The 23,774-nt window shown below is 48.3% G+C and overlaps 2 protein-coding genes across 5 annotated transcripts in view; one reads left to right on the top strand and one right to left on the bottom strand.

Annotated features, from left to right (window-relative positions):
* Positions 1–1,271, top strand: part of OXNAD1 (oxidoreductase NAD binding domain containing 1) — a 40,262-nt gene extending 38,991 nt beyond the window's left edge. For all 3 annotated transcript variants that reach the window (XM_047099940.1, XM_047099939.1, XM_047099941.1), the window contains 2 exons: positions 82–190; positions 871–1,271. In XM_047099940.1, the coding sequence (XP_046955896.1) occupies positions 82–190; positions 871–1,025 (264 nt within the window). In that variant the 3' untranslated portion in view covers positions 1,026–1,271. The remainder of the gene's footprint in view (positions 1–81; positions 191–870) is intronic.
* Positions 1,272–15,187: 13,916 nt separating this feature from the next.
* RFTN1 (raftlin, lipid raft linker 1) overlaps positions 15,188–23,774 on the bottom strand; it is a 209,530-nt gene continuing 200,943 nt past the window's right edge. For both annotated transcript variants that reach the window (XM_047098825.1, XM_047098824.1), the window contains exon 10: positions 15,188–16,539. In XM_047098825.1, the coding sequence (XP_046954781.1) occupies positions 16,159–16,539 (381 nt within the window). In that variant the 3' untranslated portion in view covers positions 15,188–16,158. The remainder of the gene's footprint in view (positions 16,540–23,774) is intronic.

Genomic DNA, 23,774 nt, shown 5'->3' with positions numbered 1-23,774 from the left:
CGAGGTTCAGCGGCAGGGGTTGTGCACATCTGTTTTGATTTTTTAAAATTGTAGCGTGACCAAATATGTTTGACATTCCAGCAAAATATCCTCGATTTAGTAAATGAATTTCCTGAGAAGATTGCGTGCAGTTTGCATGTTACCAAACAGACTACACAAATCAGTGCAGAACTGCAGCCATACATCACGGGTGAGTCCCCTGAAGATATTTTGACTATCTCCACGTGGTTGTTTGGAGGACATGCCAGTCGGTCGAGTGTGGATGCTTTACCGTTGGGAGTTGCTGCCTAGGAATGTCACTACCTGGGGAGCTGGGGGGTGACTCATCATGGAAAAGTAAGGACAGATTCAGTGAGATTTACTTACTATATACAGGTTTCTTACTGCCCATGTTAAAAATTTATTTTCCACATTTTTTAAGGGGACCTTTGCGTCATCGCTGTAGTATGCCTACAAAGAATTTATATTCCAGCTTTGACTGAATCGATGCCATTTGCCATTCATGGTCATTTAAACTACTCGTGGTTTCCCCTGCTTGGAAAGATTTTTCACCAGTTTATTTACTTTGCCGAAGTGAGTTCTGAATCTCTACCAAAGATTAGTAAGCTAACTGGCCCTGTCTGAAGAGTGCATTATGACGAGCTTCCCGCTTTGCCTGCCGGAAACCTAGAGATGCACTCTCCGCTTGGGTCTGGCGCCCGGTGCTACCGCCAGGAGCCGTTGTGTGAGGGCCTCAGTACTAGACTCCCTGAGCTGGAGTTCCTGGAAACAGACACAGTTGCTGAGTGGTAGTTAGTCCTTCCTCATTTCGGTACAAGCATGTCTGGCTTATTTGCTGTTGATTCTGTTTTTTTTTTTTTTTTTTGGTAGAAGGAAGAATAACGGAGAAGGAGATAAGAGATCATATTTCAAAAGAGACTTTGTTCTATATTTGTGGCCCACCTCCAATGACAGACTTTTTCTCCAAGCAACTGGAAAACAGCCATGTTCCCAAAGAACACATTTGCTTTGAGAAGTGGTGGTAGGGAGTAGGCAAAGGTAGAAGAGAGAAAGCTGTGAAATCTTCTCAGGACAGTAACAGAGACATGATTTGTGGCACCATGAATTTACCTCTCCTCAGCGGTTTTTTTTGTTTGTTTGTTTTCTTTTTCTTTTTTTTTTCCAAGGCTGAACTAAGTAAGTGACCAGATGGAGCATCAAAGAAAAACCAGCCGACAGACTTCAATGATAAACTTTTTGCCAAGACTTCATTGATTAAATTATTTTTGCTATATTGAGTTTCTTTTATTAATAACTGTTTGATTATCTCATGATGCATCTTGAATCGGTCAATATAGATGTTCTTTCCTCTTAGGGAAAAAAGAGACTATCCTTAAACTTAATCATATAAAAATGTTCTGTGTGTAAGATATAGGTTGTCCTTATTTGGTAGCAACCTATATATATCTTATGTCCAATAAACTTATAATTTAAACACATTCTTATTAATCTTACCTTGAAAATTCTTTATATTTAAGGTCTTAGTTCACCTTACTACAAGCCTGAAGCCTTGTTTCTTCAGACCATCAAAATTGGGGTTGGAAATGGAAAATTATTAGGAAAACTTCTTTAGGGAATTGAATATCTGGCATGTTCGCTTAGTGTTAATGAATGTCCTAAGTATGTATCCTGACTAATTGTTAGTTTCTCCTCAAATTAAATCCTTCTCTGTGCTCTGCGTCTTGGCTGCCTGCCTTAACACTACATGTAGGAGGCGGCTTCTTGTTTGGGACAAAGGCGTCGGTGACTGCTGGATTCCATGTTGAATCTTGCCTTCAATGGCCAGGCTGGCTGGCTGTAAAAATGTGCTGAGGATTGATTAGGGAGTATAGAGCCATTTCCAAATCCTGCTTTTCTGCCTTTTATTTAATTTCTTTGCCAGGGTTGTTCTTGGCACCAATAATAGCTCCACGATACATACTTGTTGAATGACTGAAAGAAAGCAGCTAACACTTAGCTCCTTGCTAAGCCTGGGTTGGGAGGCAGTCCCCAGGACGGATGGAGAGAATGGTGGAGCCTCATCGCAAGGCTGCTCTAATGAAACTGCTAGAAAGGAGACTGCTCTTCGTATCTTCATTTAGATCTTTAAAAGGCCAAAAGAAGTCCATAGGTTGAGGCCAGGCCATTCTTCCTGTGACACACAGTGTTGGGCCCAAGGCTACCAGCTTGGAGAATACTGTGAGGGTAAAAGGGGTCTGGGAAGAAAGGAAGATCAGTTCTGGAGACACAGGAGTTCCAGTTGGAATTCTGTTCCTGAGCTGATGGAACAGCTGATGGGGAAAGACATCTTGCTGTTTGTCATCTCTGTGGCTACAGGCCTTACGGGGAATTTGGGCTTAAACACATCATTGATTTATGGGGCCTGATGATGGCTGGCATCATTATTGTGGACTCTTCCCTGTTTTGAATTTTGTCAAGTTTTTAAATTTCTTTTAGTTTTTATTTTCTGAGAGTGAGAGCAGGGAAGGGGCGGAGAGAGAAGGAGAGAGAGGATCCCAAGCAAGCTCCACACTGTCAGTGCCGAGTCCAATGCGGGGCCCGAACCCACGAACCACGAGACCGTGACCTGGGCCGAAATCAAGAGCTAGATACTTAACCGACTGAGTCACCCAAGTGCCCTGAATTTTGTCACGTTTTAAGCAAAGATCATCTGTCAGCTATTTCAATCCCACATTCAAGTTCAGCAGGAAGAAAGGGAGGCTGTTGACTTGATGGGAATTTCAAAGTCTGCTCAAGGCAGTGATTATCCCCGCATTTCATAGGTGAGGGGAGGGAATATGAGACGCTCTGGCCGCGGTAAGGAGCCCTGACTCCTCAATTGGTCCCCAAGTGCCCAGGCCCACGGGCTGGGCTTTAGGGCTGAGTACTCAAGAGGCACAGGAGCGCGGCGCACTGAGATTCAGGGATGTGGGAGCCGCAGTGGGCTCTTGTGCCGACTGGCAAAGGCAGCTGGCAGGGACGGGGACACAAAGGTATAGAGAAAGTGGCCACCCCAGGCTTTTCTGCGTTGGGAGTGGAGGCGCAGGGCAAGCCTCTTCACAGCGAGAGATGTGTGCAGAGGGTGGTGCCTCCCACCGCCTCTGTCCACCCGCCGCCACAGCCTGTCTGCCTGCTATTGTGACAGAGCAAGGGCCACCTGTCCTGCCCACCACCCTGCCAGTCGACGTCACCATCCTTAACCTCTCTAGACGGGCCAGGTCTTGACCTCTGCCTGGACCATAGTCCCTTCCAGCTCTGTCGTTTCTGGTGCTGAGTGCCGGACAGTATTTCTTGGCCTGTTGCCCTCGTTTGCCAGGCTAGTCAAGATCTCTTTGGTACCCAGACTGAACTAAGTCCAGCCAGGGGGGCTTGAATTTATAGTGTGCAGGCTGAGAGTGTAGACTGGAGAGAGCCCTGGAGTCCCACTGCTTGCTAGATGGATGACCTTGAGTGAGTCACTCAAGTGTGTCACGCCTCAGTTTGTAATTACACACACGTGTGCACACACTTGCTACTACATGTAAAGTAGAATCCTACGTACCTCCCAGGACTGTCAGGGGGATTAAATGTGATAATACGTATAAAGTGCTTGGCAGAGCACTGCTTGAGTGTGTTAGTAATTTGCTACTCCTTGTCTTATTCCGAAAGGATTTCAAGAGGCCAGATGGCTTAGGTTTAGTCCACTAACCTTTAACCTACGTGCGGGTAGGGCCCTGTCTCGTTCCGCACTATGCTTGGCACATAACAGGTGCTTAGTAAATATTTCTTCCATGGGTGAAAGGGAGTGCCCAAGCTGATGAGCTGTGTTAAAGGAATTTTTTTTTAATGTTTATTTATTTTGAGAGAGAGAAGGAGAGAGAAAGAATCCCAAGCAGGCTCCGTGCTGTCAGCACAGAGCCTGATGTGGGGCTCAGTCCCACAAACCGTGAGATCATGACCTGAGCTGAAATCAAGAGTCAGATGCGGAACCGATTGGGCCCCCAGCCGCCCCTACAGGGATTCTTAAAGATCATTCGAGCCTAATTAGTTTGTGAAAAGATGTTGCTTTTAGTGATATGCGACCCTTCTACAGTCTATACCAGAGAGAGGTGAAGCTGATGTAGGAGTCTTTCTCAAATTTGAAATGTTGGTATGAGCACCAGCACTTACCAGGAAATGGATCAAATACTTGGTCTTTCCCAGATGGTCTGCTGTCCCTCACCAGTAGGTGTGTGCAGATGGGCATGGAGCTCTGAGATAAAGATGTTCCCTGGAGCCCTGGTTCTGGTCGGTAGCCCCTACTTTGAAAATCGTATTGTAAAAATTATGAAAGACAGAACGGATGCTTGATTCTTGCCCTGTATTTATCAGTTAGTCTAATATGAGTTGGTGCCCTAGCAACCTCCAAAACTGGTCACCGGTGAGATTTTTAAAAGTATCAATATGAACTCATGGCTTTTTGAACGTTTGATTGTGTCTATTGTGGCCAGATTTTTGCTGTTCAGCTTGTTTTGGGGTGGCCCCTGCTGTGTTAGTTGTGGGGGTTGCTGATGTTTGCATCTCTGATGGCTCTCGGAGTTGCAAACAGTGCTCTAATAAACGTGAAGGAAGAAAAGGAGATCAGTGTGGCGTCAGGACACTACATGAAGAAAGTGTTTCAAGGAGGACAGACTGGCCAGCTGTGTCATGTTGCCGTTAGGACGGGAAAGGTGAGTTCCGACGAGCGACCGTTGATTTAGCAACTGGAAGGTCCCTGGTGATCTTGACAAGATGGATGTTAAGAAAAAAAACGTGGGGGCGCCTGGGTGGCTCAGTCGGTTGAGCGTCTGACTTCGGCTCAGGTCATGATCCCCCAGTTTGTGGGTTCGAGCCTCACGTCGGGCTCTGTGTTGACAGCTCAGAGCCTGGAGCCTGTTTCGGATTCTGTGTCTCCCTCTCTCTGCCCCTTCCCCGCTCATGCTCTGTCTCTCTCTGTCTCTCAAAAATAAATAAACGTTAAAAAAAAATTTTAATAAAAAAGAAAAAAAAACATGTGAAGAAGGAAAACCTATTGTAGTGGTTTCCTTTCCACAACTGGGAGGAAAGAAATTGTAATGAATGAGGATAGATAATAGTTTCGAAGAGTTTTACTATGCAGGGGAAAAAAAAGATAGGAAAGGCAAGTAGAGTCCATAGAACTCACCCCACCACCGCCTTTCTTTTTACTCCTTTTAAAAATTTTGTTTTGTTTTAAAACTTTTTCTTTTGAAATAACTTTAGATTTACAGAAGAGCTACAAAGGGTTCCTGTATACCTTTTACCCAGCTTCCCCAAATACCGTCTTAGAGAACCATGGTGTATTTATCAAAGCTAAGAAGTCAACAACAGTACAGTTAGGTTGGTACAGTGCTATAAACCAAGCCATAGTTAGTTTTGTTTTTTTTAAGGTGAGAGAAATAACAGCCTGAAAAACTATGAAAGAATCATTCAGTGGGATACCACTTGGGATGGTGAGGTGATGGCTTTTTCTGAAGGGTGAGAAGTTAACTAAGTGTGATTTATTGAGCACCTAGTATGCGCAGTCACTGTGCTAGAGATTGTAGATAGGAAAATGTAAGGTTATCCTGAGCAAGTTAAGTATTTGGAAAACTGAAAGTAGAAATGCTTTGGAGGGCAAAATGGTTTATTTGCAAGTGTTGCCAATCGAAAGGGAAGCTATAGAAGGTGGCTGGCTGGACAGGTCACTGGAGGCGTGGGTGGAGCTGTGGCAAGGGTTGTGCCCACACTCTGGGGACCGTGCTCGGGAGAGCTGTTACACAGGATGCAGAGCTGCTGCAGGTGTCTTCACATGTGCTTGTGTGAGCTGCAGTATGTAAGCACAAGCCTGGTGATCGCCCAGCATCACGCACCTCTGTCGGAGAGGTTTTTTTTTTTTCTTTCTGATTGGAAAACAGCAATTTCCTTCATTCCTGGGTACTGCGGATGATCGTATGCTGATAATTTAAACTGAGCGCTGTTATTTCATTTTATTTTAAATGAAACTCCAAGAATTATACCATTCTCATCTTCGAGAAGTAGTGGGATGTCTTGTCTTTAATATTCTTCTTTCCTAATACGTGCCTCGGCAGCAGGCGTGGTGATGACATACGAAGATACCTTCTGACCCACCATCCACTCAAGGCGTGCATTGAAAAGTATTTGTGTTCAGGAGTCCTGACTTCCTCATTACTAAGCAGCCGTCTCCATCCTGTCTGTTCTGGGTTCTTAACTCCCCCCCGTCCCATCCCCACCATCCCCCATCCCTGCCCCTGCCCCTGCCCCTGCCCCTGCCCCTACCCCTGCCCCTACCCCTGCCCCTATCCCTGCCCCTACCCCTGCCCCTACCCCTGCCCCTGCCCCTGCAGGAGCCCATAAACCTGACCTCCGTGTCATCTCCATGTCCCAAGATTTTGTCTATTCCTTTGTTCTTTCTTAATTACCTGATGAATATGATTATAAAAAATCAAATAATATGAAAGCATGTGCATCAAAATGCCAACGTTTTCTTCTCTCTCATCCCACTCCCTGGCCTAGCATGAACTTCTATATTAAGAGCTTGCTAGGTATTAGACCTTTTGCAGTGTATTAACCTTGGACACACAGACAGGTACGTGCACTTATGAATTTACTCTTCTTGCCTACTCCCAGCTGTAGATGCATGCCATCATGTACGTAATTACATCTCTATGATGGACATCTACACTGTTCCCAGTTTGGGCCTATTACAAACAGTACTGCAGGAAACAAGCTTGTTTGTGCAATTCTTGTGCATGTATCCTGTCATTTCTGGATCATTTCTGGATCAAAAATTGGCTGGTATTGCCAAATGGCCCTGTAAAATGCACAATCGATTTATATTCTAATGGAGTATGAAAGTACCCATTTCTCTGATGCTAGGTTGTTTAAGTCTTTAAAGTGTGTTTCCTAGTCACATTAATTAAAAAATTAATTTCCTGATTGCTCCCTAGCATTTTTTCCAAAAATGTTTTAGCCATTTTTTTTAGAATGGTGTGTTCACATTTTATGTCCACTTTGATATCTTATGGATTTGTAACTCTTTATAAAATAGAATGCATGCTAATCTTTTGTCTGTATATGCATTGCAAATATTTTCCCCAATGTATTATTTGTCCCTGAATTGTTTGTTATAACTTATACCAGAGTTTTAAATTTATATATAATCACATATTTTCCCTTGGCTTTTATGGATATACTTTCTTCTGATACTTTGGTAGGTCTTTAATCTATTGGAGATTAATTTTTGTGCTTGATGGGGGATAAGGATCTGACTTTTTCCTATGGCTCTCCAGTTGCCCATCACCATTCATCAAATATTCCACACTTTCCCCCAGTGGTTTGAAATGCCTTCTTTATCACATATGAAACTCCCACCTACAGATGGATTTTTTTCCCCTAGACTCTCCGTTCCATAGGTCTATTTATTTGTTCCTGCTCTGATTCAACACTGTTCTAATTATTATAGCTTCTTAGTATATTCTGTGTTTTCTTTACCTCCTTTTTTTTCCCCCAACCTCTAGATTATTTAAACACAAAGGTCTTAGATGTAGCCATAGAGGTTCATTTTCACAGATAAAGTAATAAAGGAAAAGGGATGGGAAATAGTAACTCTGGAGTTCACCTGAATTCACTGGTGGTCTAGATTTTGACTAGAGTTCTATTATCAAATGAATACTACAGGAGCACTTGGCATTTGACAAGACATTCGTTTTAGCTCATTGAATTAGCCACAGTGTCTGTGTGAAGTAGGCAGGATGATCAGGGTGAAGATGCTGTTCCATTTTACCAGTAAGGGAAATGAGACTGAGTGGCTGGATGGCTTGCCCAAGCTCACATGGCTGACAGTGACAATGCGTGACTTATGAGACTTAGTCCCCTTCCTCTCCACAGACTCGGCCCTGACCTTGTTCCAAAATCCTCCCCACTCATTAACGGGGTAGACTTGCCTCCCATTTTTTTTTTTTTTTTTTTAAAGAGAGACTCATTTAACCAGAACACTCCATTCCATTTTAGTGAGATTTTTAAAAAAACCAACCAAGCCTGTCTGTCCTTAGGGACTATAGGCACCTAGAGAGAAGAAAGAAAGAATGGAACAAGTTTAGTTGGCTGTGTAGTAGGGTGGAGAGAACAGGGTGCCAGGCATCGAGAGACCTAAGTCATCCCTGTTGTACAGCTTCCTGCACGACTCACTGTGTCCGTGACCTGCTCTCCTGATCTGTCAAGTGGGTAGGACTACACAACCTAGAATCCCTTTTAGCATGATCATTCTGCAATTTTCCTGATGGAAAAAACGGGCCTTAGAGATCGAGTGGAGCGGAGGTTGGCCATTCTGATGAGAGATGACGAAGGAGGGTCTTAACTGTCTTCAAATACTTGATTCATTGTTGCAATTACTGTTGTTTGCATCTCCAGTGTCGACAGAATAAGAAGAAACTGCCTTGGACCGAAGCAAGGGAAAAGTTTGGTTTGATATAGAGGACTTCTGCACTGTGGTACTGATTAAATTCTGGAGTTGGGGCTCAGGAGAAATGGTGGATTCACCATTAATAAGAAAGAAAACTGACAACATTTGCCTGTTGGGGCTTAAGGTGGGCTGGACTGAGACAGCGGCTGAATTGATAGCTCCCTGGCTTCGTGAAAAGAAGAGTTTTCTCAACAGTTAGCAACTTAGGCATTTCGGGATCCAGGCCCTGAGAAGCTTGCCGGTTGTCCTTCCTTCTCAGATGATTTTCTTGTTCTCTTTGCTGAAGAATCAACAAGAGAAGAGGTACCCAGGATTCACAAACAGAGGTTCATTACAGGAAGCATTTTAATGCTCACCCTGATAAGTGAAATCTATTTCTTACCTTCATTAAACCTTCATATTATTTAGAGGCAGCAGAAAATCCAAAGCCATACTGAACTTTATGTCTAGTGAGCGACACGTTTAAATACAGAAGTATTGATTACTAAAGATTGTGTTAGTTACAGCGAGGAAAGCTTGCTTCCTCTTACCCGTCAACCAATGTGGGATCCATGTTTTCAAAACGTCTCTGGATTGAATGAGTCCTTTTACTCCATTTCTAAGACACAGTCCCCACAGTGGACAGCCTTGGCTATAATTGTAGCACTGCCATTAAAAATTGTTTTAGGCTCCGTCCTTCTGACCCAAGACAAATAGGTCCTATTCTACAACCTATGACTTACCCATGGTTCCTCCCCACCAGCTGCTTCTGTTTGTCAATAGCTTCCTCCCTCCAGAAATTAAAGACCTATTCTTTGGGTCTTAAGGGAAGTATCCAGACTCATGTTTTAGTGACTTTGTAGAATCATGTTGAGTTAGTCATTCAAATCCTGAAAACTAATCCACGAGAAGGTTTCTAGAAAAGTTTTGAACGATGGCAGTATCACTGCAGTATTTGTTATTCCGAGGAAATACTCTTATTTCATTTTTTTTTAAAATATTTATTTTGAGCGAGAATGGGCAGAGGAGGGGCACAGAGTGAGGGAGAGAGAGAATCCCAAGCAGGTTCCACCATGTCAGCGTGGAGACTGATGCGCGGCTTGAACACACCAGCTGTGAGATCATGACCTGAGCCAAAATCAGGAGTCAGCTGCTTAACTGAGCCACCCAAGACACCCCTATTCCGAGGAAATACTTTCAATAAGGACAGTCCTCATCGGTTTCTGGTAGGGCTGGTAGCTTCCATACCTCCCTCACCGGTCAGTGCAGAATCCAGTCGATTTTTGCTCCTAAATCACTCCCAAAGCTGACCCTTCCTCTCGCTCTCCACTGAGGTGCAAACCACCCACACTCCCACCTACCTGCACTAGTGCACCAGCCTCCCTCTGCATCCTCTCTGGGCCCCCTGAGCAGCCCAGAGAGATCTTTTAAACATGCAAATTTGACGTCATCTCCCTGTTTAAAACGGATCAACGGCCCCCCATGACTCCTACTGCGAGGACGAGAATCCTTACCAGGGTTCCCGAGGCTCAGCTGCCTCAGGCCCTGCCCATCCATCTCTGTCTCGAATCTCATCGTTGCTACTCCCCACCCCTACACACACACACTCTCTGCGAACCTGCTTGGATTTCTTTCAGTTACGTGAACATAAGCTGCTTCCTTCAGAGCCTGCTCTCACCTTCTTCCTGTTCAGTCTTGCTTCCTCGTTGCTAACGTTTGTATATAGCACTTCCCTTATGCCAGACGCTCTCTAAGCACTTTGCATATACTCACTTCATTCTCGCTGCGGCCTCTACCTCCCTTTTACAGATGAGGCAGCCGGGGCACAGGCGGGTTAAGTGACTTGCCCAAGGCCACCCAGCTGGTAGGCCGCAGAGTCCGGGTTGTAGCGGGGCAGCGGGGCTCCAGTCCGCGCCCTGAGCTGCGAGGCACACTGCCACCCTGTGGACTGCTCACCTGCCTGCTTATCCTTCGGCGAAGCCTTCCGGAAGCGGGTGACCTCTCCCTGTCGGTGCCTTCGCGGCATCCCGCCCTTGTCCACGCCACTCCCCACAGCTACGGCTGGCTGCCGGTGCGGGAACCTAGCGTGTGTCGTAAGCCCCGAGGGAGCCGGGATGGGGGTCAGTCTCGGTCACTGCTCTCTTCCCAGCACCTAGCACTGTGGTGTGGGCCTTAAAACCGCCTTCGTGGGGGCGCCTTGGGGGCGCGGTGGGTTAAATGTCTGACGTCAGCTCCGGTCACGATCTCTCGGTTATCAAGCTTGGGCCCCGCCTCCCGCTCCCTGCTGTCGGCGCAGAGCCCACTTGGGGTCCTCCGTCCCCCTCTCCCTCTGCCCCTACCCGCTCGCTCATTGTCTGTCTCTCTCTCAAAAATAAGTAAACATGAAAAACAACAACTACCTGTGTGTGCGGAGAATGATCCCTCGTGCAGTAGAAATGCACCCACGGGGGGGCGCCTGGGTGGCTCAGTCGGCTGAGCGTCTGACTTTAGCTCAGGTCATGATCTCACAGTTCGTGGGTTCGAGCCCCACATCAGGCTCTCTGCTGACAGCTCAGAGCCTGGAGCCTGCTTCGGATTCTGTGTCTCCCTCTCTCTCTCTACCCCTCCGCCACTCATGCTCTGTCTCTAAAAAATGAATAAACCCCCCCCCCCAAAAAAAAAAAAAAAAAGAAATGCACCCACAGGTCTGCCACGGCCCGGCCGCCTCGGCAGGGAGATGCCACACCCCACTGTGTCGCAGCGGCTAGGGAAGCGAGCACCTGGCAGGTTCAGAGAGCAGCTCTCGACAACCCGGAGTGAGCTTTCTTAGTCTGGCCACAGAGATGATCTCTATCAACAGGAACCTGTGGTAAACATTGGCTTTGCTTCCTTCCCTGGCAACCGTCACCTCAGAAATCCCAGCCAAAGACTTGTTGGGTCCTGTCCTTAGATCTCACGTCCACGTGCTTCCCTGTTCCAGACCCTGGGGACCGGGTACGGGAAAACCAGACTCTCCCGAGCTCATTTTGGCAGGTCTTGGAGCCGGCAGAGCGCTCATCACCCGAGGCGCAGCCGGCCCCGCCCACGCAGTCAGCTCCAGCACTTTCGGCGGGACCCTTGGGAGACCCGACCCGCTGGCACGGCTGGGGAGTCGGCGCCGAGCCACCTCGAGGCTGCCGCCTACGGCCCCGTCCTTTCTCCTGCCGCCTCCCACCAACCCTTTCCTGAGCCTTCATTCCCAGCTGCCGCTCTGGGCCCGCTCGGGGTGGGGGCCCGGAGCCCAGACCGTGCTGCCCCGCGGGGTCTCCCGGGGTCAGCCAGGCCCCGCACGCCCGCAGCGTGTTGCCTGAGTGAGGAGTTTTTGGTGAACGTGAACCCCCTGATAAGCACTGCGCCACCCGAGAGCTCTTCCTGAAACATGTCTTGTGGCTTAAAACCGGCCATGATTAATATGTTTGGAGAACTGATAAAATGTGCTTCATAAGAAGTGAATTAGAACGTCTCGTCCTAGTGTTTTCTTGAAGCTGGTCCCGTCAAGCACAGCTCAAGTGAAGTATGATCAGCTTGGAGATTTGAAAACATTCAGACAAGGACTGGACCGTGCTGACCGTATTGTTACTTATAAACCACTAACAAATACGTGAAGACTTTGAAAAACGTTATTAGAGTATTTCTGTCAGGATGGGCTATGCTATGCTTCTGTAACAGATAAAACTTACACTGTCAGTGGTTTAGCATAGCTCATTTTTTTTAAATGTTTATTTTTGAAGGAGAGGGACAGAGCAGGAATAGGGGAGGGGCAGAGAGAAAGGGAGACACAGAGTCTGAAGCAGGCTGCAGGCTCTTACTGTCAGCACAGAGCCCGTTGTGGGGCTCGAACTTACGGGCTGTGAGATCACGACCTGAGCCAAAGTCGAACGCTCAACTGAGCCACCCAGGCACCCCTAGCATAGCTCATTTTGATGTACTCTCACGTCATGGTCCATCTTGAACTACGCCAAGGGTGTTGGGAGGGCAGAGGTGGCGTGAGGGGCTTTGTAAAGGTCAGGCCCAGAAGTGGCCTGCATCACATCTGCTCATGTCCTGTTGGCCAGAGCCCAGTCACATGGCCCGGAGTGCAGAGAGGCTGGAAGTACGGGAGTCTGTGGGCACCGGCTGGGCATTGACAGCTCCTGCCACCTTGTTACCGGCCGGCATTAGGATTCACTGACAACCACACCAAGCACTTTGCACACGTCGTCTGCATACAAAAATCTAACGGGGTGGGGGTCAGCCCCATTTCACACGTGGGGACACTGGTGCTTGGAGATGTGGAGAAATTACCTGGAGATTACGTGTGTAGGTTAGCATCCTAACCAGCCGATTCCAAAGCCCAGCTGGGCTTTTCCACCAAGGGGAGCCCGATGTCCAACAGGCTCACTGCTTCATTAACATGGGTGTCCTTAGGCTCTCCGTGTGTCAATTCTTTGACCTTGTGGCCATGTGCACTTGAGAGCACCACACCTGAATGGCACTCCTCCCCACCCACGACCCTCCCCTGAACCTCTGGAGGTGAAGAAGAGGTCTTGAAAAATACCCTCCTGGACTTCGGCTCAGGTCGTGATCTCACAGTTTGTGAGTTCGAGCCCCGCATCCGGCTCTGTGTTGACAGCTCAGAGCCTGGAGCCTGCTTCGGATTCTGTGTCTCCCTGTTTCTCTCCCCCTTCCTCACTCTCTATCTCTCTCTCCCACGCACAAATAAACATTAAAAAAAAAATTAAAAAAAAAAGAAGAGAAAAATACCCTCCTGGCCTAAGACTCAGAATTTAAGCCACAGCTTCAGAAGAACTTCTCATTTGTTCCTGGGAGAGGTTTTTTTTTTTTTCCCCTTCCAAAAACCTCTTTCCACAGCCAAACCAACTGGGCTGAAGAATGAACAGAACCCTCCACGGCAGAGTCCCAGTCCTTCCCATGAAGCCAGACTTGGCCTCCCCTTCTCATGGTGCCTCTGACTCTCTGGAATGTCCCATCGAGCTGGATGGCGGTGGCAGCAGGGCCATCAAAGTCACTTAGGCCCCCACTTAAGTCACCTGATCACCCCCAGAACTCCCCGTTCCTTCCAGACCTGCTGTGACAGATGCAAAGACTGACTGCCATGTGCATAAGCCTCCTACAAGCCTCTGCGGCTTTTCCTGGTCACGAGGCCTCGTCCGGGCCAACGATGGACTTTCACCCTATCGGCAATCATAGGAGAGTAACGTTTCCTTTGGGAATCCCGCTGCTTGAAAGACGCATGGAGGATGTCGGGGTGGAGTGTCAGGGTGTTGGTTATTTACTTTTCGTAAAAAGCATTTCATTTCACAAGGAACGAGCTGTGATTCAGCTCACAGCAATCCTGTGGCCAGCGACTCTCACCCTTGGTTGCACCGTGGAATCCACAGCGGGGTTACAAACCCGGGACCCAGGCCACTCCCTGGAGCAGCCACTCCAGTCTCGAGTGGGACCCAGGTATCAAGAATTTTTAAAGCTCCCCCAGTCAGCCAGTATGAGAACTGTCTCAGGTAGACTAATATTTTGCCGGATGTCAGCACGAGTGGGCAAAAGCCGGAAAAGACAAGACATTCAGGAATTACTTGTTAGCCTGGCGCTAGGGTCAAACCCCCTGAGGAATTCAAATTAGCTACAGTCACCTTCAATTGTTTTCCCATAACACATGCAGCCAACGTACATGTCATTTAATTATTGAGAAACGTACCTACTGCTGAGTGATACAGGCATTCACCTGAAGGGGTGCATGCTGGGACCAAACGCCTCCCAAAGTTGTGAGAGATGGGCATTGTTTTTGTCCCAGGCTCTGCGAACTACTGCATTTTTAAAAAGCCGTGACCCTCGAAGATATAAGCCAAGAGATAATTTTTAATATCAATGCTGTATAGATGTTCATGGGTATAACTGCGGAAAATGTCATTTTTAAGCAGTTGCCTTCTCTTTGAACAGAGCCTTCAACCTTTTTAGGGAAGCTCTGGGCCTCGGTGGTGGAAGTTTGTTCAAAAACCAAGAGGAAAACAACTGGGGCACCTGGGTGGCTCAGCTGGTTAAGCGTCCGACTCTTGGTTTCAGCTCAGGTCACAACCTCACAGTTTCGCGGGTTCGAGTCCTGTGTCGGGCTCTGAGCTGGTGGTGCGGAGCCTGCTTGGGATTCCCTCTCTCTCCCTCTCTCTGCCCCTCCCCAACTCACGCTGTCTCTGTCTCTATGAAAATAAATAAACTTTATAAAAAAAAAGAGGAAAACAAATGTACAATGTGGCTGTACAGGGTTTTCAATTCTGCCCTACAAAATATAGTGTAAACGTGTATTTCAGCAAACTTGCAAACAGGGAAGAGACTTGCTTCATGAAACAATTTACTTAAAAGTCTGGAAACATGCATAGAAACCGAGGTAGGGCTTTTTGTTTGTTTTAAAAGTTGTTTCCACCACCCCGGGCAATGGGGAGTGGCTGTGCCCTGCCTCACCTGGTGGTGACACCTGAATCCCACTTTCCATCTTCTTTCTACACATGACAGGAAAGCACAGCGTGTTTAGCTGGCTCTGCTGTTTTCTACAGGACCTTCATTTTCTTCTCCAAAATCATCATGTTGCCAGGAGTCAGAAACTTATATAAAGAATGAGTGGGGACTGTGGAGTCGAGTCCTTTGGACATGAGGCTAGACAGGCTTTTCACTGTGACACAATATTCCATGCTCACAATGCACTAAACTCATAGATGATTTATTGCTTTAAGTAACTAAACAAGAAAGAGAAGAGAAAGGCTGTTGTTTGGGTCAAGACAATCGGCATTCTCTCTCCACGGTTCGCCAGTTGCAACTACTTAAAGCCTTAACAATACTTTCTGGACAATATAAACACGTGATAGCATACATGGAAACAACTTGGCCAATGATACACTGATTAAAATAGCACATAACAAGAGCTCCCAACCAGTCGGGTTGCCCTGAAATGAAAGAAGGAACGTGTGTTCAGATAATGTGCTGAGTACAAATTCTTTAAAAAATTTTTTGGCATTGATACTAATACAGAATACTTTCTTGGAAACTCTGCAAGATCAGGTGTACACACAGAATTACCTCTTGATTTTCAAATTACCAGTATCTATGGGAATACTTCGAGAAAAGCCAGGAGGTGGGGCACCTCCCCTCCCTACTGTCATTTTCCTTGTCAAAGCAGCAGGGCGTGTGGGGCTTAGATAGAGGAGGGCACCTGATGGGCTCCGGGGGTTGTTACATCACCAAAGAGCTGCAGAGAGCAGCAGTGGATGTAAAATGCACCCCCGGCAGGGTGTGGGAATGAACAGTCTTGGTTTGTAGCCAGGGAGGTCCATGGATGGACCTGACTCGAATGCTCCCTGGGGAACCTGGCGGGGGAGGGGGGTGGACACAGGCACTGGATGGGCCACTCCTTCCCATGGGACTGGGAAACAGATGAAGAAATAACCTGACCTCTTGCATTCTAACACTGGGGCATTACGACACATTTCTAATGGATGTGCAGAGACCAAAACTGTCAGGGACCCGGCCCTCAGAGGGCCCGGTGAGCTCACGAGAAGAGGTCAAGCCAAGCCAAAGGGTAACACGTGACGCTGGGGCAAACCAGCCCCCACCCAGATGCCGGCACGGTGCCTCCGCTTTGCCAGCGCATCAGGCGTGCAACACCAACCGCTCAGGACTCAGTTGTCCCCCGCTGTCTCGGGCTCTGCGGCCACTTCCTGGGCGCCTCCCTCCCTGGCATCCTCTCTGGGATGGGACTGCTCAGCGCAGCCCCCTTCCGGGGCCCCGCAATGACCCGCAGGACCGTTTTGCACAGCCCCACCCTCCACACAGAGCTTTTCTTCTGTGATCTCCTGGGCGGGGACCTTCAGCTCCTCGGACGCCTCGTCCTCCTGATGCAGGCCCGGCACACAGTTTCCCACGTCTCCGGCTTTGGAAAACTGGTCTTCTAAATTCTTCTCGTTTTCTTCTGCTTGTCGCTTGTCTCTGGCGCTGAGTTTGCCTTTGGACTTCCTCATCTGCCTGTTGTGCATGTCTTCTCGGGAGAATCGCCACTGGAACTAGAACGCAGAGGGATGGGGATAAATAAATGTTGTCTCTGTGAACCCAGCGCTTCACCCGACCGTCTGCGTGCGCAAGCTCTTGTCTGAGCAAGACACGATTCCCAGCACTCCTGGAGCAGAGCGTTACCAGCAGCAAACTTGAATCATGGTCCGCACACATCACACCCACCATAAGAGCCTGTTTGATGCCCTCCGTGCGGTGTATTTCATTTACTTATTTTTAAATGTTTATTTATTTGCTTATTTTTGACAGAGAGAGTCAGAGAGAGCAAGCATGTACACAGGGAGGGGCAGAAAGAGGGAGGCACAGAGAGTCCCAAGCAGGCTGTGTGTGCTGTCAGCACAGAGCCTGATGAGGGGCTTGAACCCATGAACTGTGAGAGCATGACCTGAGCCGAGATCAAGAGTCGGACACTTAACCGACTGAGCCACCCAGGCGCCCCCATGCACTGTATCTTAGTTGTGGATTTCAGGGGACTCTGGGGATGAGGGGGTATGTCTTTCAGTTGGCTCTGGGAGAAGAGGTCCTGAAATCCTATTATTTGGAGAAGCAGAATGGGAGAAGACACAGGGGCCTGCCCCTCCTATGAGCCACGGTGCTGGCTACTTGCTTCCCTTCTGAGCAGGCTGTGGGCTACCAAGCACTGGGCCCACACTCTCACCAGATCTCCCGGCACAGAACATGGGGCTGGCCCTGTGCCGTGTGCCCCACCCTCCTGTCCCAACTCAGAACAACTCCAAAAGGCCATCCCAGTTCCAGGGCTCCCCCGGGGGTTGGCTAATAAAGCCACTGCTGTGACTGCATCGTAGCCTGTCTTTCCCCCTGCCCACTCCTGTGCCCTCCTTTCCCCACAGGTGTTCCCCGGGGCACCCCCCCTAAAAATTCCTCCACCCAAATCTATCAAAGGCTGCTTCCTGGGGAGCCTGACCTGCAGCAAAGCATTTCCCCATGTGGCAGGGAAGTCAACAGAGGCTTAGAGAGGACAAGGTCGCACAGTCAGTAATAGAGCTGGACAAGAACGGGTCATGTGGAAGATGTGGCGTGAGACTTCCTGAAGAGTCTCTTCGCCATTCAGCAGCCATTCAGTGGCCCAGCGTTCTCATCTATACAATGGGACAGTAACTCTAACCTAAGTCAACGTCAGGCAACTTGGTTTTCTGTAAAGACAACGTTGGCGATTTTTTCTGGGAAAGGCAGATAATAAATATTCTAGGCTCCGCAGGCCATACGGTCTCTGTTGTAACCATTTGGCTCCACTGCTGTATCGTAAAAGCAGTCATAGCTAATATGTCACGAATGTGCGCGACTGTATTACAATAAAACTTTATCTACAAAAACAGGCGGTGGGCCGCATTTGGCCGGGGAGACAAGCCCCCGTTTGCCAAGCCCTGCCTTAAAGGGTATTGATGTGGATTCAATCCATGTGATGCGTCTTAGCACCACGACAATCCATGTGAATCTTGGCACACACCTGGGATATAATATACCAGATACGCTGCTGCCATGACTGACACTAGAAGTCAATTCCATCAGGTCAAGGCTGCCAGCGGTCTTATTTATACCTGTATCCCTGGAATACAGCATAGAGTCGGCACTCAAAACCTACTTGTGGGGTGAATGGATGGAAGGACGACAGAGCCCACAAGCCGAGCTACTCCTGTAATTCCAGAGTCAAAACCTCGCTTGGGTGTAGTGAGGAGGTACTGGTGCATCTAGACATTATTTCTGGTCGCTTTCCAGAGAGAGAAACTAATTTAAGCAAAGAAAGAGGGAAAAATTTCAAAGTCCCGCTGAGCCTGCTGACTACACGAACTGCCCCAGAGGAAGCCAGTTCGAGAGCCTGTGCGCTGGGAATAAATCTGGGCAAATGAGCTTGAGCAGAGAGGGAAATATGAAGGGTGTGGAAGAGAATACTTGGGTCACTGTGGTTACAAAAGAGGGATGTGTTCTGTGCGCGAACAGCCCAGCAGAGACTGTGGCCTTCCTCTACACCCCAAACATACGGGGTGCTCTCAGTCTTCCAGAGCAAAGATCCCTGTGACCTCTGCCATCCTGAGGGGTACCTATGCCCAGCATGGCCCCCACCTCAGGGAGGGGCAGTCCACTCAGTGGGGCCTGGGTCCCCAGTGCTCAGAGTCAGATGCCAGAGACCTGTGCGTGGTAAACACTTAGGAGGGTGACAGTCACAAAATCTTGAGCAGGTACCAAGCCCGGTTGTGAAAGACACAAAGGACGCGAGAGAAGCCCCCAAAGGAGCGAGAGCTGGGCAGGTGAGGCCAGAGTCAGGACCCCCGAGGGACAGAGTGGTCTCACCAGGAAGAAGAGCATCATGGGACTAATCTGGGGCAGGCACAGCTCTGTGACGACGGTACCATAGGGTGAGTTTTAGTTTAAGTTCCCACGATGGTCACTGCCTTCTATTTCAGTGGCACCACATAGTGTCACCTAATAGGGAGTTGAGGGTTAGGCACACTGTGACTGAGAGAAAAAGTAAAGGAGTTTCACTGCTGACTCCTTGCTAGGCTGGAGGGGGAGCCCAGGAATGCAGCTGCACCATCGGTGGAAAACGATTTCTTAAGGCTTCGCCATGTTGTAAACAACCTAGTGCTTTGCTAGGAGAAACCAAACATGTGCTACAGGAATTTTTTTTCTTTTTTTTTGTTTTTAATCTGCCACCTTTGTGCAGTTTTCAGTGGTGGAGCCCTATTTCCTCGAAATATCCGCCTACTCGCGGGGTTCTGAGATTGAACACATCATGGGGGTTCTTGGATTTAAGAGTTTGGACAACACTGTAAATGTGAATATTTCATCAAAGTAGAGAAAACAGAAAGAAGTACCTGTTGAGGTTAGGCTTTAACATCCATCCTGTCCTCCTCGGCCCTGCCCGCCCCCCAAGTCCTCAGATGAGTTCACCTATGGTGTTGGATGGGTTTCCCCGGACACTCCTGTTTGGGGGTTCTCTCATATTACACCTGACAGACTGACAGACTTCCCTCTGGGATGGTTTGAGCTTCCTGCACCCAAGCCATAAGCTCCAGCAACGGAGCCCTTGTGCAGGCGGGGTGACGCCTCGGACCCCTGCCCCAGTGGTGCCCACTTGGGCAGAGACTGCCACGCAGACATCTCAAACCTTATACCCACCAGGGCAGGATGCTGACTCCGGACCTGAGGACCACTGCTGCCGCCCCCAACGGCAACCTCCGAGGCTCGTGGGCACGGCACCATCGTGGTTCATAACTGCTGCCTTGTCACGGGCAGCTGCTGCTATGTTTTATTTCCAATCAAAACAGAAGAGCCTTTTTAAAAAAATCAATGTCCCCAAATTATTATCTGCATTTTGCATGTTTAAAAAAATTTTTTTTTAACGTTTACTTTATTTTTTTGAGACAGAGCATGAACGGAGGAGGGTCAGAGAGAGGGAGACACAGAATCCGAAACAGGCTCCAGGCTCTGAGCTGTCAGCACAGAGCCTGACGCGGGGCTCAAACTCACGGACCATGAGATCACGACCTGAGCCAAAGTCGGCTGCTCAACCGACTGAGCCACCCAAGCGCCCCTGCATTTTGCATGTTTTTAGAAACAGGCCAGGTAAGCCTGCCTGTATACAGTACTTGGAGAGGAAGCCAGCTATCAGGCAAGTCGGAGGAAGCTTCACTTTTGCCAATAAAGTGGTGAGATTACTTCCGGTGAAAGGTTCTAAATGCTAAAACGTCAAAGCATGATAGCATGGTGGCCCAGACCTCCCGTCACATGTCAGTCAGTTCTGGCGCTCACGAGCCATCTGTCCTTGGGCAAGTTATTGATCCCTCCAAATCTCAAATTCCTCATCTCTGAAATAGGTGTCTGCCCCGCCTCTCCCCCTCTCCCCCCCCCCCCCGCCCCGGGGCTGTGCTGCACCTCGGGGGCCCATCCACGCTGTAGTGGATGCCAAGAGCCCCCTCTGCAGCTGAGCAGTGCACAACCCTGGACGATTCTACCTGTGCCACATTCTAGCCTCGACTCTTGTCTTCTAACGCAAACCCAGCTATTCTCTCAGCGCTGCTCTTGGTAACTAAACAGAACTTCCATGCCTCTTCTGGAAGTCCAGCCACATCTAGTTTCCTGTAGAAGATCACATTTTGTTGATTTGCTATAATCCGCCAGGAGAACACCGGCCGCTTTCGCCGGGAACCAGCCGGGGCTGCTGGCATTGAGCTGGCGAGAACTCTCCCAGCCGTTTTCTGTCCTTCTTGGTCATCACAGGGAAATCTGTCAAGCCAAATGCCTTCTAGGACTACACTGTTTTCTGTGTCCCCAGATGGGTTGTGGTGATGTCACTTGTTCCCCAAGCTCCTGGGGGGGGCACCCCTCCACATCTGTCACGGGTGCTGCAGACAAGTCCCGAGGAGGTCCTGACTCAACTCTTCCCTTGTCCTTCTGTCCTTTGTGGGGGCATTCTCATGAAGCGGGGAAGTAGCAGGGGCCAAAACTCAGGGTCTGTACCATCTGAAAGCGAAACGTACCAAGCTGTGAAGGCAGACTGCTGCAGGGTACCTGCGGAGGAAAGTACAAGCACACACCGAGGTGCCTACTGCGTATCTCACGCGGTGGCAAGGTTCCCATTTCCCTGAATTTCCGAAGCACTACTCTCACAATCACTGTTAGCACTGTTGTACAGATGAGCACACAGAGGTTCAGAGAGGTTGAGCAACTTGCCCAAAGTCACACAGCTAGAAAAGAGCAGAGCTGGAATTCAAATGCAGGTGTCTCTGGCTCCATCCACACTACCCTTCCAGCTTCTCATTCTTGGCAGACGAGAGGCTTTAGGCTCTTGCTGTAGAGGCCAGGGAAGAGAGGAAACAAAGGGAGAGGACATGCACCTTTGGAATGGTTAGCCCGACACGTAAGGGCCTCAGCTTTCAGACAGTACAATGTTAAGATGCACCTGCTGGGTCAGGCACTTGACTCATTAGGCCGAGTGGTTAGCTAATGGAAGTCAGATTTAACTGCCATTAAAGATACTTTGTTTTGACTTAAAAAAAGATCTACACTGAAGCCTCCCTGACAGGCCTATTTTTAAAAAAATCAATAATGATAAAAATTGAATGGCAGTCCACAGGTGAGCCAAGAAAGGACCCTAAACTACTCCCCTAAGACATTGGCCCTCAGACTTGAGCAGACGTCAGAATCATCTGGAGGGCTCCTGAAACCCATCACTCACCCCATCCAGCGTGTGCAACCTGGAGAGAGGAGGGAAATTTTGCATTTTTTTTCTAACTTGTTTTATTTTTTAAAATTTACATCCAAATTAGTTAGCATATAGTGAAGCAATGATTTCAGGAGTCGATTCCTTAATGCCCCTTACCCATTCAGCCCATCCTCCCTCCCACAACCCCTCCCATAACCCTCAGTTTGTTCTCCATATTTATGAATCTCTTCTGTTTTGTCCCCCTCCCTGTTTTTATATTATTTTTGCTTCCCTTCCCTTATGTTCATCTGTTTTGTCTCTTACAGTCCTCATATGAGTGAAGTCATATGATATTTGTCTTTCTTTGACTAATTTCGCTTAGCATCATACCCTCCATTTCCATCTGCATTGTTGCAAATGGCAAGATTTCATTCTTTTTGATTGCCGAGTAACACTCCATTGTGTATATATACCACATCTTCTTTATCCATTCATCCCTCGATGGACATTTAGGCTCTTTCCATACTTTGGCTATTGTTGATTGTGCTGCTATAAACATGGGGGTGCATGTGTCCTTTCGAAACAGCACACCTGTATCCCGTGGATCGATGCCTAGTAGTGCAATTGCTGGGTCGTAGGGTAGTTCTGTTTTTATTTTTTTGAGGAACCTCCATGCTGTTTTCCAGGGTGGCCGCACCAGCTTGCATTCCCAGGAAATTTTGCATTTTTAACAAACTCCCAGGTAAGGCTGATACTGCTAGTCCACGGGCCACAGTGTGAGAAGCACTGAGCTAAAGAGAAACACAGCCCCCAGCTCTGTCCCCCATGGAGGGGTTTCTTGTCTCCCTCCCATCCTCACCCGGGCTCCCTTCCTAACCTGGGCTTCTCCTCCTCCTTTAAGCTGAGGATAATCTCGGGCTTTAACAAACAACTGTTGTTCCAGATCCCAAGGCTCAAAAAGGCCACCCGTGGGACAGTGACAGCTTTATGGGTTGCGGATCTGAGGGGAGGTGTGTAACATTCAGATGCTTAAAGGCAGGCGGCCCAGCCGGGAGGACGGATTCCTTATCTCGAGCAGTATCGGGAGAGCCTCTGAACAAGTTAAGCAGGCTTCCCAAGCCAACGTGTCTGTGGCACTCGGGCGTGCCGCCCGCTGGTGCCCATACCAAGAAGGATCCAATGAGCCGTCCATGTCAGCGATAACTGCAGAAGAGAAAAAAATCCCTCACTTTATAGCAGTGTGTGTCCAGAGCTCCGAGTGGCAAGGGCTAATGGATTTAATTCGCACATTTTAAAAACTGTCCGTTATCTGCCTCCACTTCAAGGAGCGTTAGCTGGAAGGAAGACTTCTGGTGTGGCAGCAATCACCTATTACCTTGGAAGGAGTTTAATTATTTGCTTTGAGAGCCACACTCACACACACACAAAGAGGCTTCTTCCAAATGCCGAAAAAGTCCTGATTGGAGAATTTCCTCCACTTTGCTGATTAAAAGAGGACTCAATATGCTGTGTCCTTGCTGTGCCAACCTTATGGTCCCTCTTCTTCGATTTCAACCCATATGTAATAAGAATGTCCTGGGCTCAGACGTTTCATTACTCATCTATTGGTTCAACAAATATCTGTCGAGTACCAACTAAAAGCCAAGTACTGGGCATGTAAAAGTCAGGAAAACAGGGCTTTGCTCTCATGGAGTTAATGTCTGACTCTATCAGCAGAGGATAAACCAATGATCACAAATAATTCTAGACCAAAAGAAGAGTTCTGCAAGACAGGAATATGGTTATTCCCAACGTATTACAAAGGAAGAGAGCATCTGAAGCAGAGGTAAGAGTCAAAGCAAAGGCCCTGTGGCAGGAAGGGACACAGAAGAGCATGAAGGCCACAGTAGGTGGAATGCAGAAAATGGGGGTGATGGCACAAGAACTAAGAAGGGCCAGATCACACACAGTCCTGTGGATATCGCACTGTAGATTTCCACCTTTATCTTAAGACTCACACAAAGCTTTAAGCAGTGGGGTGACATGATTCAGTACGCTTTTTTCTTTTTATTGATTGGTTGATTA

The sequence above is a fragment of the Lynx rufus genome, unplaced genomic scaffold (genome assembly GCF_022079265.1).
Source record: "Lynx rufus isolate CCGP_SWC_20201006 ecotype Redwood Valley unplaced genomic scaffold, mLynRuf1.p SCAF_5, whole genome shotgun sequence".
Lineage (NCBI taxonomy): Eukaryota > Metazoa > Chordata > Mammalia > Carnivora > Felidae > Lynx > Lynx rufus.
Note: the sequence above shows the minus strand (reverse complement) of the source record. Positions and strands in the feature narration are given on the sequence as shown.